The sequence below is a fragment of the Petromyzon marinus genome, chromosome 50, assembly GCF_048934315.1.
Source record: "Petromyzon marinus isolate PM22_M1 ecotype Great Lakes invasive population chromosome 50, UKy_Petmar_22M1.pri1.0, whole genome shotgun sequence".
In the NCBI taxonomy this organism is placed as follows: Eukaryota; Metazoa; Chordata; class Hyperoartia; order Petromyzontiformes; family Petromyzontidae; genus Petromyzon; species Petromyzon marinus.
Window position 1 is genome coordinate 779,352 of NC_133716.1, and position 13,647 is coordinate 792,998.

A 13,647-nucleotide genomic window follows, 5' to 3' on the forward strand; every position below is an offset into this window, starting at 1 on the left:
ATGGTACAGACTTGCACTCATCCAGCAGTGGATTGACAAAGGGCTCCACGTGTGCCTGACATTGCTCGTTGCGTTTATATGTGCTCGATGATCATCCGTTGGTTTAGTCTACGTTTAGGTGGCACGTTTGTATGTGTTCACACACAAACACGTTTGTTTTCACACATTTGGACACTTTGATAACAGCACGGTGTGTTTAATAGAATAAGTCAAATTGTTAAGCAGTGTTATTATGCAATTTTGTTTCAAGGTGTTGCCAAAACAATGACACGTGAGAATGTCAAATCGAGGCCTGCAGATTATTCAAGGCGATGCATTGTTGTGGAAATCTTTTTGCCAGAATGTAAAATATGCCACTCGTGCTTTTTGTTACGCGCTATCATTTTTTTAAAGTTCAGAGCGTTCCTGCGGCCTGCAGAAACGGACAAAAGTACGATGTCATTTTTTTGCGCTTAAAAACATGAGCGAACTTTACACACCTTCAGATGACACGCCCGTGTTAAACTCCGTTTACGTGTAGCTATTATCAAGGTGAAAACACCTTCAGAGATCGCCAGTGCTTCATTTCAGCCGGAACAGTCTGGAACGCTGTGCTTTGCAATTCTTTTGCGTGTTATTTCTAAATTATATATATTTATTTTTAATAATGTATATTTATAAAACTTGTTCAGGAGATTACACATAGCAATGCAGGATACAATAAGCTAGAATATATATCGATTAATATAGAATAGAATACTCTTTGGTTCTTTCGGTAAAGTCACGTAGGTATAAAATAAAATAAATCACGTTTCGATTGCAACACAAGCAATAATCATCAGGTGGGAAAACCACAGCAAGGAAATGTGTTTTTTGCTGAAGTGTGAGAGAGAGATGCCGTGGTAAGAGGTTATATGGGTAAGAAAGGGGGGGGGGGGCAAGGGGGAGAGGGAGGAGGGGGTGTGGGGTGGGGGGAGCGCTGCTTGGACTTGAGGAGAGGGAGGTTCTCAACCACGACACTCATGTACAATGTTACTGTCGTTATCATGGATTGGCATACTTTGTATTCTAGTTGTTGAGAAGTTCCCGACGACTCACTCGGAGGCTAAGGTAAGTTAAGGGCTTCCGCCAAGGGTTTATTACAAATCTTTAATACACAGGGGTTAGGGGTCCCGGGCTAGGTCCCGACACAGCCGGCTGCCCTGTGCTGTCTCCTCTGTGCCGGCCGTGGGATCAACCAACACGGCCGACTGAGGAGCACAGCCACGTCTAGCCTGGCACTCTGCTCTCCCCTATCCCTGCCCTCTTGCCCCTGGCTCCCCGTTCCACCCTTCTCCAACTCTACCCTCCAGCCACGACCCCGCTTACGTCACGGGGTTCCCCTTTTTTCTTTGAGGAGCCGTGACGTCATTCTGCTGCCCCGAGCGCATGACGTCACGTCATCGCCCTGGACAGCACACGTGACGCCACTTCCCCATTCTACTCCTCTACTCAATGTTACTGTCGTTATCATGGATTGGCATACTTTGTATTCTAGTCGTAGTGCCTTATGCCAGTAATCCCTACTCCAAGCCAGCCTTGCAGCGTTATGGAAAATATCTAGTGAGAAATGAAGCCCCCTAAGATATCGTCCCACGGCAACATTTATGAAAGTGTTAAACTTAGTCCAGCCCTTGGTGAATCCACTGCCAGATGACAACCTCCCTGCACCGTGTGGCTCGTAGGAAGGGGGGTTGATTGACCATACTTCACTCCACTGGTCAGTGCTGGTTGGGAGAAGTGGGGGGCTCAGAACCGGTTCACATAACGCTCGTCACCGATATTAGTCATTTCCAGGAATCAAACTCGGGTCACCCAGGTTCGAGCGTGGTGTGCTAAATACTGTGCCACCGCTCCACCCCTTTTAGTATTTCGCTCGAGACATGTCTGAGCTGGGAATGTTGCTCCCCTGGCACACAAGGACTTACTCTTGTCAATTACGTCACAAGATCTTAAACATGTATTTTACGACAAACTGCACACTTAGGAAATTCTTCGTAAAGTCGCCGTCCAACTGTGGTAGGAATCTAACCACTGATTCTGTGCAACGTGGCTCAATGGTGAATGCAAACGTTTGCACAAGTGATACACATTTACAGGTACAGTTATATTGTGTTTTATAAGTATTCTAGGTAATTATAGCAATATATTTTCTGTTCAATGTTTACTCTGAACGTATTTCATTTTTCTTGATTGAATGCCTTTCACCCAAGGGAGACCTGGAAAAGCCAAACATATTATTCGTGCAGAATATAACCACATGATGCGAACGACAGAACACCGTGTAACGTGATGTTGAAGGCGTTTATATTCGTATCGTCTGAGTGGTGGATCCGACAGCCCAATCTGTAATCATGAATATGTTGGGTTGATTTTTTTCTGTTCAGACACTGGAATAAATCACTATCTCCTTTGAAAAAATACGCTTCTGATCTTATTGGGCTCTTAATTAAATGTATATAAACACTACGTGTGAAATACCACGATGATAGGATTATAAATAGGATATAACAGATGGAAAATGAAAAAAAAAACGGGAAATGATGCCGGAATGGAATTTCCAAAGACGGACATGGAGGGCACGGCTCGAGATGAGCAGCAGGATTCAGGAAGGAGCGCCGGTGCAGGAAGGGGAGGAGGAATGACCGGGCCCAGGTGTTGGTGGTGATGGGAGACGGAGGAGGAAAGAGAGGGGAGAGGAGGAGCGAGCAGAAGTGAGCTGCGTGGATTTGCGTCTGTTTTCACAGGGGGTGTAGAGAGAGGAGGGATTCGGTGGGGGTGGCTACACAGAAGTCACGTGATTTACGGGAGGCTTGAGTTGATGTAGAGATATAGATGCAGCCATTTTTCAATCCACTGCACAGTTTCCATCGTGGGGGTTGTTTCACTTCACCACGCTGGTCAGTGCGCAGTGGTGAAGTTGGGGCTTTTAGCTATCACTTGTTAGGATTGTAACACAGTGCGCTAACAACCGTGCCACTGTTCCCATAATGGGCTTTTACCCACTTAACTATTTAACGTTTAATTATTCGCATTTTACGTAAAATATGTATACTTAACTTTGCTGTTTCAAATGGTGTTTTATACGATATTTTGTTGTACACTGTGCTGGTTTTCTAGTGTCAATTGGCTCTGATATAACTATTAAGATTCATTTATTAATATATCTAAGTAGATAAGTCGTACTCACTGCAACCACCACTGATCGTAGCCTGGTAGCTGACCCGAGCAGTAAAGTCCCAGGGTTCAGCCTTCCACGGAAAACTTGGACAACCCTCGAACACTTGAGGGCAGGGAAGGTGCGGCCACTTGCCCCACAAGTGGAGCGTGAGGAGCAGCCCAAATGGAGACTGTGGCCACCCAAGCCAGACGATGATTGCCCTACGTGCTGAACTCGTGCCCTGAGAGATCCTTCCCCAGTGGCATCGCGACCACTCACTCTGCCTCACCTGAAACGGTTGAATGGATCGCTAAACCTCGGCATTAAAACTGCAACTGCTTCCCTAGCCGTCCGAAGAAGACCTTAAAAGTGACATTGCCCCCCCCCTCCACGGACGTGCCTCTGTGTAAATGCCGTGTCCATGTGTAAATTCTGGACACGAGTAACACAACTGATGCGTCTCACCCCGCCTCATCTATCAGCAAGTAAACAGCATCAGTGCCCATTGATATATATATGTAGTGCTACCACCTCTGAGATACATACAAAAAAAACTGGGACATGTCATGGGCAGAATATCTCACATTAACACGATGGGAGAACTACATGTCACTGACAAAAGCCTGAACTGCTAATATTTAATGATCAAGGATAACTTTTAGATTTCCCATGGACAGCTACCTCAAAACAAGGCCAACCCTGGTAAAACCAGGACAGGATGATACACTGGAATCTCGTCAAGGAGCATAAACCATCATCACGTGAACCCCGGTCATCCTCGCAGCTGCTTTTCGCTGGCCATCGAACAAATACGGTCACCGCATCGCGCGCTTTCAGATGCGTTACGCTCTTCCTTCCAATATTAGGACGCCACTGGAGCTATGCACTTTTAAATCATCTAGATTGAAAACTCCTTTCTTCAGAACTGCTTTGTGTTTAGTTTATTGTCCTTCCCCTCACACCTCCAATTAGCGCGGTTGACTACGTACGATGCGAAAGTAATTCAACGTCCATACAGATGTAGTGGAGTAAAAGATACGCATGGGTAAATTGGCCATATACAGTACATACAGACATACAAACAGTGTGGGTCACATAAGGTCGAGCAGGTGGTGAAGTCACGGGTGGCGTGAACAAATCAAAGTAATTAAGGGAGTCATGGCACGAGGGCTGTGATTGGTCGAGAGGCTGTTAGCGTTAAGTGGCGGCGTCACGAAGTCTGGACCGTTGGACAGGTGCGAGCTGGTGGAAAAATGCCAGCGAGACACGTGGCAATTAATTAAGGCTGATTGGAAAGGGGATAAAACGCTAGGTGATTTGGACGGGGAGTTGAGTTGTTGTTGGGGAGTTGTTGGCGAGAGGTGGAGAGAGCAACGAGAGATGCGATGAGGAGAGCCGGCATATGTTAGGGAAGAATAGATTGAGAGCCAAACCCAAAGGACAGTAAATAGCGATAGGGAGAGTTAGCGTTAGCAGAGTGGTAGTTACGGGAGAGATAGGTACAGGGAGAGTTAGAGATAGACAAGTCACTGTGTGTGAAGAGATAGACGAGTCACTGTGTGTGAAGAGATAGACAAGTCACTGTGTGTGCGGAGATAGATAAGTCACTGCGTGTGAGGAGATAGAGAGAGAACCACTGTGTGTGGGGGGAGTGAAGAAGAGACTGTGTGGGAAGACAAGGAGTATGAGCGGACGGTGCTGAGGGGAATTCGAGTGTTCGAGTTGGCGGAGCGCGGAGAGGAGAAATTATATAGTGTGTGTGTGTATGAAATTATATATAGTGTGTGTGTGTGAAATTATATATAGTGTGTGTGTGTGCGGAACGATGGAAATAAAAGTGACGGTGGAAGAAAGGCGGTTGTCGTCCGAGTGAATTCACGGCACTACACATACACACGCACCTGTCTTTACCCATGTGTACCCTGCCGGACTTGAGTAACACAACAGTTGCATCTGAACCCCTGCTGTCCCACCCCTGTCTCGGCACGAGCAGTGTCCGGCTCTTGCGAGCAGTGCTCCGAGTTGCCGCCCAAGCTTGCCCGGACCGTCGAGCTCCTCCGGGAGCGCGGCGCTCCGGTGCGGCTCGGCTCGCTGGACGGGGAGACGCACGCAACCCTCGCCACCGAGTTCGACGTCTCCCACTACCCCGACTTCCTGCTCTTCGATCCAGGCTCCCGCGCCAAGCCCCGGCACTACCACGGTGAGCGCCGCCACTCCACCGCCGCCGCCACGGCTTCCCATGCGCACGACGTGACGGCGCGTGGTCACGCCGAGCCTCGTTCTTGTGCGCTGCACACAAATACACACAAGGGCCAAACCGATGGCGTTATCTTAGGTTTTCTTGGGTGGAATTGTAGCGCGCTGCGTAGCGCGCTGTGCTCTGAACCCGGCGACCTGCCTATGAAGGCCTCCTCCACACGTCTGCCTTTTGGGTTGCTTGACCATACTTCACCGCACTGGTCAGTGACAGTTGGTGAAGCGAGGGGGACCCAGAACCGGTTCATATCTCACTTGCAACTGATGTTAGGCATGACCGGGAATCAAACTCAGATTGCTAGATTCATAGCGCACGAATTAAAAAGGATAACTTTGAACCTTAGTAATGTCTAAAACATAACATCTACAATATGAGACTAACGTATGCAAGATTTCTAAATTTGGTGGTGTATGCATTTATGTATGTTGAACTTCGTTCGCACTGTACTTAGCCAAACGTCGCTAATTAATAAAGTTCCTCACAAACTCCTTTTGGGGAAAAGCTCTCATGCTCCATTCCCCCCACTGAATCTCCAATCAAGTCAAGAGTCAGTCACCGTCACCCCCACAATGAGGCTTCACAAATGGCCAGGGACATGCTTCATTTCAGCTGCGTCTATCTGGGTTACTGGCCTGGATAATATTTAGCAAACTGGCACACCGCATCCAGTGTACCATTTACCATGACTGTGGATCACTAATTACATTTCTACTGCAGTCTACCAGCGACCAGGAAAATATTCAGTGCAAATTGAAGTTCCGAGCTAAAGATAACCAACGATTCAATCGCGAAAACGATCGTGAAAACAAGACCAGCACGATAACATTTTTAAACTTTCGTACAAGGCTGACAGTGATAAATGTGAAACATGGCACCTCCTTGATTTTCTCATTGTTATTTCTCGTCGGAGCCTGCACTCGCCAGCGATGACTGACAGCCGAGACTTGTTCATCGGTGATAGAGGCGGCGCAAGCTGGGAGCGCACTGCGGGCACTTTGAATTAGCCGTCAGATCTCGAACAGGCACACAATGGGCGACTATCGCAAGGGAGAGACGATCGAGAGGGAGCGATGCAACGATTGTCCTCATTTTTTCCATGGCAGGATGGGTCGTCGTGAGCTGGGTGCCTCGGTGGCAGTTAACTACCTCGCCTAGTATGCAGGAGGTCAGGGGTTTGATCCCAACCCTAAGACCTGTATATTTGGAGTTGGCATGTTCTCTCCGTGGTCACTTAGATTTTTGTCTGGGTCCTCCGGTTTTTCCCTCCACATTTGGAAACAAGCATTTAGAGTGTTTGGCTGCTACTATAAATTTCCACACGAAAACAACTTAATTAGGCTATCATTTGTGGCCAGGTCCCATCTGAAAAAGAGCTATATAGCTCAGTGGGCCTGAACAGGTAAAATAATAAATGGTAAAATAGTAACTCGTCAGAGAGCATAAACCCTCACCACTGTGGTCATCCTCGCAGTGGCGGCTTTGGCTGTCCGTTGAACAAAGGCGGTGGTCACCGCATTGCGGTGCTTTCAGATGCGCTTCTGCGGCCGTCTGGAACGCTCTTTCTTCCGAAATTATGAAGCCACTGGAGCTATGCACTTTTAAATCACCTAGATTGAAAACTAATTTCTTTAGAACTGCTTTTTGTGTTTAGTTTGTTCTTCCCCCGCACTTTGCATGGTTGGCTACTTCGAGTGCGAAAGAAGTTCAACATCCATACATACAAGGATGCTGTACCGTGTGAGTAGAATAGCAGGGCTTATTTGGACACTTTGCACTTTGGCGATCACACAAATGACTGTGGCATGCTGGTGAACCCTCAGATTGATTAATTTGGTTCACATTTCTTGCAATAAAGCTCTGTATTAAGGGTTAGGTGGATTGTTGCATTGCAGGGCCTGTGAAAGACACTGGCGGCAGGCCTTCATCCTGCAATGGGTAGATCATGGTTGATGATCGTGATGATAACAATAATTAAATGGTCTCATTAATAGCAATCGTGGACCCCCTACTTGCAGACTAATGGCCACTTGCAGGCTTGTGTTGAGTCACCATCTGCCACGCAGGGACAGCTGCCACTGGGTGTTTCCGTCAAATGTTGGAGATGACATTTGACGTGAGGCGTTTTGACATACTTAGGCATTTAAGCAAGCATAAATGTAAAGATTACCACTGTGGGTTTTACAAGTCTGGACAATTTTCCCTTCATTTGACTACCCATTGACAATGTATTTATCCGCCCCTATGTTTACGAGCGACTTTGTGGCGTACAAGGGGGAACATTTTATAATAAAAATTAATAACACGAGAACAATTTCTGGGCGTTTTCAGTCACGTCTGACGTTCACAGTTCGTGCGTCACGACATGCGTGTGGGCATGAACACTCCAGATTACAAGTACAGCAGCCCCAGTAGCCACGCCACCACGACTGTAAGCACGCTACCAGCACAACAGCAGATTAGGACGCAGACGCAAACGTCACGTGATGCTGAGCAGAGCTGGCGTCACGTGTAACTCGATCTGGGAACGCGCGCTCCTCATCTCCGCACAAACTCCGCTCTCAGATCGACTATCTCACATCTCACAACAAAAGCCCAAAGAAGATGACAAAATTTGCGATGTATCATTTTTTTCGTTCCGTCTGCCACCTCATCTCCACAGACCTTCACACCGTGTGTCATGCTTACGGGCAGGTGGGGTTCATTGATACGCCACAACGACCTTTTTACCATGTTTTTCTTGATGCAATCAAATAGACCCCGCCGCCCACGAGGTGTTCATGTCCCATTTCCAAATGTCGGGTGTGGTGACTACGATGATGCACACAGTGGGATTGGTGGACCATGCAGGGATGGTGCATGAAGGGACTGGAAAACAGAGGCGGTACCTTTAGGAGGGGGCTCAGGAGCCCATGGTGTGTAGCCCAGTCGCCACTCAACCTCTCTGGACTGTGAAGAAAAACTATTGTCCCAAACGTTGCCTATTATAACTTTTTTTTACTATTTTTGTATTTTACCAGGTAAGACTCACTGAACTATGAAGCTCTTTTTCAGAAGAGAGCTGGCCACAAATGATAGCTCAACAAAGTGGCTCATTGCATGGAAATGTATAGCAGCCAAAATATTCTAAATGCATGTTTCTGCTATATATATTTATTTGGTTTCCTATGTAGAACCGTGTTCAGACTTTGTTATTTGTGGCCTGCCTTTATAAAGTTTCAGGATTCTCCCCTCACTGGTGTGGGGTTTCTCCAAGCAGTCCTGCTTCTACCCACGTGAAAAAAGACTTCACGCTGAAGAAATAATAGACGGAGCATTAATTGGTAGTAAATGTGACTATTTAATTAGTTTTGGCTATGTCGGGTGGTGGAGGGTTTCCCAATACAAATGTGGATATATCAATACTTAAAGAAATAGATTATTTATTCATCATTGAAAATAAATAAGTCTTAATACCGAATTACTTTCCTTATATAAAAACAATATTTAACCTATTTTTTATGAATCTACTACCTGAATAAACACTTCATAAATGTCATCGTCACTTCTCACTGCACTCACATTTCATGCAGCCACCCACAGGCAGCGTTGGGGAGTGAGTTACACGCACAGCATAATTACTGTAACCATATTACTTAATGCAGTAACTACTCATTATGGTTGTACTACATCCCTTCGTTCTCAGTTTTGTAATCACATTACTGTATCAGCGTGTACCAACTGATTGCAGCACGCCTTCATTGACTTGCTAATCACATTTACACAGTACATTTACATGCAAATTTCTCACTTTAACATCACTAGCCCCCCCCCCCCCACCTCTTCGTTTATGACTGGGGCTACGCCCATCTCTAACCTTTAAAAGCAGCCAGCATCAGCAGCTTCCTCTTTCTTCCGCCTGATGACGATTGCTTGCATTGCGATCGAAACGTTGTCATCTATTATTTTTTCTACCTACGTGACTTTACCGAAATAACCAAAGAGTCAAGAAAGCTTCAAATCAAGATTAATAATATCACTGTCCTTTGCTTATCCAGAAAAGCCTAACTTGATTTCAAATTTATGCCCTGCATTGGGATCTGCGGCCAATTCATTTTTAAGCAGTGGTTTTTATGTGGAAGAAAAGTCGAGTTGCTCCAGGAAACGCACGCGTACGAGAGAATAACACTCAAGAGGTTCGCACGCATGGGGTCATGAACCCTCATGCTGCACTGCAATTTTCTGTCCACTTTACAGCCCAACGGATTCTGCGTGAGCCACCAACCTATGCCTTCAAATTGCTGGATTACAAATCGGCCCCATAATGACAATGACCGGCGCTTGATAATACTGATGACAGACTTCACTCGACTCTTGGCAACCTGCCAGAAAAAACAAAACTATTTTTGTAATCTTTTTGGGTATAAAAAATAAAACCTTTAGGGATGGCTGGGTAGCTCCAGTGTGAGGGCGCTGAGCTGCCGCTATTGTGATTTTGCCGGTAATCGTTTAAACCGGCGTCTCGAGTGTAGCGAGATGATGGTAGTCTCAGCCTGGTGTACTCCACGTTTATTTGCTTAACCAGCTGAGACATCAAGAGGCTAGGATCGTCTCATTTGCAAGAATGACAGTGGGGGCAATGATTGCTATGTATCAGTTCATAGAGTAATTTGCGGTGCAGTTTTTGAATTTGGCAATAATTGGACCTTAATGCCTGCAAATAAGGGTCTACTACTACGAATCATGTCAGGGGATATATAATGTTCAACACAACATTCTTCACTCAATTTCAAGCTTTGAATGTCTATTTTTTTAGGAGCAGGTTGGGAGCACCCAGACTAAAATCCTCTCTTGCGAGCGTGGTTTGGGATTAGCAACTTGCGGTGTGCGCGGCGCGTGTGGTGGATGCGATGGGCCAGGCCTGTGGGAAGCGGAGGCCCTGGCCAAGTGGGCGACGAGGCGAGCGGGGCCCCCAGCCGTGACTGTGGCCACCACGGCGGAGGCCCAGGCCTTCGTCGACTCCGACAGCCTCGTGCTTCTGGGGTTCTTCAAGGCGAGCAGAAGGAGGAGGACTGATCGTGCACAGCGAGCGGCACACGGCACCTGTCACAGTGCACAGCGCAGCACGCAACACACAGTACACAGTGCATAGTACACAACAGAGTACGCAACACAGCACGCAACACAGTACAAAGTGACGCGCACACAACACACAGTACTCACCGCATAGTACACAGTGAAGCGTACGCAACACAGTACACAGCACAGAGTACGCAGTGCATAGTACACAACAGAGCACGCAAAACACAGTACACAGTGAAGCATACGCAACACACAGTACACAGCACAGTGTACACAACACAGAGTATACCGCTCACAATGCATGACCTAGCAACCCAAACATAAAGGCTGTGCTCCCACGAAGCTGCATGGATTTCTTGGCTGGAAACCTGAGGTGGATCTCCATTGCCTTGCCTGGCCTGCAGCCACTGCACATGACTGGCTCTAAAGGTTGCCCCAAAAATCTATTGATAAATTAAGAGCGCTCTTCCTTTGTCAATACAATTTACAAAAACACGATTGCAAAAGACGTAATGCATCCCAATGGTTTCTCTCTTTGTTAACTGAAGGACAAGTGACCAATCAAATTACTCGAAATTAGCGTTTGGACAATTAAGTCAATTTAGCAATTAAAAATTATAATGGATGACTTTTTTTGGTGGTTGATTGCTTGGGTCCATCCCAAAGGCGGGCAACCCCAAAAGCCACTCCTGCCGTGACGCGGATGTTAATGCCGATTACATCACCAAGCCACGCCCATCACCTCCCGTCCAGCGGCACACATAGGAAAGAAGTTGAAACTTGCATTTTTTCCCCCTATTATTTTTGTATTGTCTTATTAGCCGGGTAATAGAACCGACAATCTGTTGAGTAATCGATTTCGCAAATAATCGGAGATCCCGGCTCTCATCAAAAGCCTGAACTGCGAGTGGTGGTGATACTGCCGAGGGTGCCATTTGTAGGTGTGTATGTTGAGCTTCTTTTGCACCATACGTAGCCAACCATCTTAATCGGAGGTGCAGGCTATTAACTCACGTCCCCTCCCTGTGCAGGATACGGAGAGCCGCGACCTGAAGACCTTCTTGGAGATCGCCGACACATATGATGAGGTGCCCTTCGGTGTCACGTCAAGCGAAGAGGTTTTCGCGAAATACGGCGTCTCAAGTGACTCCATTGTGCTCTTCAAGAAGGTGAACAATGAGCTATTTTTAGGAAACGACAGAAGCACCTTTCGATTAGCACGGTTGGCTACGTACGGTGCGAAAGAAGTTCTACATAGGAAGTTCAGCCGCCTCAATGTCAGATAAATGCAAAGATAACCTGATTTCCAAATTCAACCTCTTTTCCAAGAAGAAGCCAGATCCACACGTTAAAAAGTTAGACGGTGACAAGATTGTTATCAGTCAGAGTAATGGTCTAATTTCCGACAGCCTAAAATCGGTTCTAGCTTAAGGGTTGAATTTCTCAGTCACCCCTAAGCGCATCCCAATTGATGATATCATTGCCCAGGTTGACGTAGCCCTTAAAGGTTTGGGACACATTACTGCAGTCGTGGCAAGATTGGAATTCGCTGCAATCCTCAAAAATGCTCAGACACCAATTAGCAACATCAGTAAGGATGAGCGCTTTGAGCTTTCTCAATTAAAAAAGAGAGATAACATCGTCATCCTCTCAGCCGACAAGGGCAATGCCACAGTCATCATGGACAAAACCACATACAATAACAAATTTAGGACCTACTTAATGATGGTAGCTATACAAATTTAAAAGAGATCCCACCAACAGCCTCCTTACGAACACCAACAATATCATCACCGATTCGACATCTTTAATCGAACCAACCAAGCGATTTTCCTTAAAACCCTCTGCTGCTAGACCACCCAGATTGTATGGCTTACCAAAAATCCATACAGAAGCTACACCCATTCGTCCTATCGTCTCCACCATTGACTCACCCACCGACAAACTGGCCTGATTTCTGTCTGAGACCTTACATCTATTCACTGGTAAGCTGTACTTAACTCTGCTCACTTGGTATCGTTAATTAAGGACATCTCACTATCTCCAGGTGATTTGCTCGTTAGTTTCGATGTAGTCTCTTTGTTTACCAAAGTTTCTGTGCCTGACACCATTGCAATCATTGAAGATTTGGTCCAACAAGGACTGAATGCTGATGTACCGGCCCTGGTGAGACATTGTCTCACCAACACTTGCTTCACCTGGAATGGAAACATTCTACAAACAAGTTGAAGGTACCCCAATGGGTTCTCCCTTATCTCCAGTTGTAGCCAATGTTTTCATGGAGAAATATGAGACAGCTGCCATTCAGGCATCCACTTTACGTCCGTCCTTTTGGAAGTAGTACGTAGATGACACGTTCCTCATCTGGCCACATGGCCGACCAGCTCTGAACCAATTCCTCAACCACATCAATTCCATACACCCAGCCATCAAATTCACCATTGAAGTAGAAAAGGATAGCAAGCTACCATTCTTGGATGTTTTAATCAAAAAGTCCAGATGGCTCAATGGGACACTGTCTACAGGAAAGCCACCCATACAGATGCCTATCTTAAACCTGACGAACACTTCCATCCATCCAGGAAGAATTCCCTCATCAAAACTCTACACCATAGAGCTCAATGTATTTCCGACCATCATCACCTAGCCAGTAAACTGGAACATGTACACCAAGCTCTCAAGATGAATGGATATTCAGACTACACAATCCGTAAAGCTATCACCCCATCCGTTTGGAAAGAACAATCTGAGGACCAATCAAAACCATCACCTTGCCATACATAGCAGGGGTCACCAAAAAGATTTACAAAATCTTGAGCAAACACAAGACCTAGGTTCCATTTAACACAATACATAAAGTTTGTGATCTGATCCCATCTGTGAAGGATGTGATCCCTGACATGCAATACCCCAGCGTCTACAAACTAAGCTGTGTCTGCGGCAGTAGTTACATTGGGGAAACTAAGCGGCATGTCTCAGACCGTGCTAGTGGATATAAGGCAGATCTGAAACATGGTCGGACAATACGTCGGCCGTGGCTGATCATTGTTTTAATGCGGTGGGCTCACACAAAATTGATTTCTCAAAGACGAAGGTACTTTGCAAACCCACTGGCTATGAACAGAGATTATTTCATGAAGCTATCCATATATAC

The 13,647-nt window shown here is 46.3% G+C and overlaps 1 protein-coding gene across 4 annotated transcripts in view; it reads left to right on the plus strand.

Annotated features, from left to right (window-relative positions):
- Window positions 1–13,647, plus strand: part of LOC116953100 (protein disulfide-isomerase-like) — a 37,567-nt gene that overhangs the window by 10,752 nt on the left and 13,168 nt on the right. For 2 of the 4 annotated variants that reach the window (XM_076074735.1, XM_076074734.1), the window contains exons 4-6: window positions 5,172–5,378; window positions 10,331–10,464; window positions 11,525–11,662. In XM_076074735.1, coding sequence (XP_075930850.1) covers window positions 5,172–5,378; window positions 10,331–10,464; window positions 11,525–11,662 — 479 coding nt within the window. Of the gene's footprint in view, window positions 1–4,371; window positions 4,932–5,171; window positions 5,379–10,330; window positions 10,465–11,524; window positions 11,663–13,647 lie in introns of those variants that run through there. The other 2 variants (XM_076074736.1, XM_076074737.1) reach the window with 2 other exon arrangements.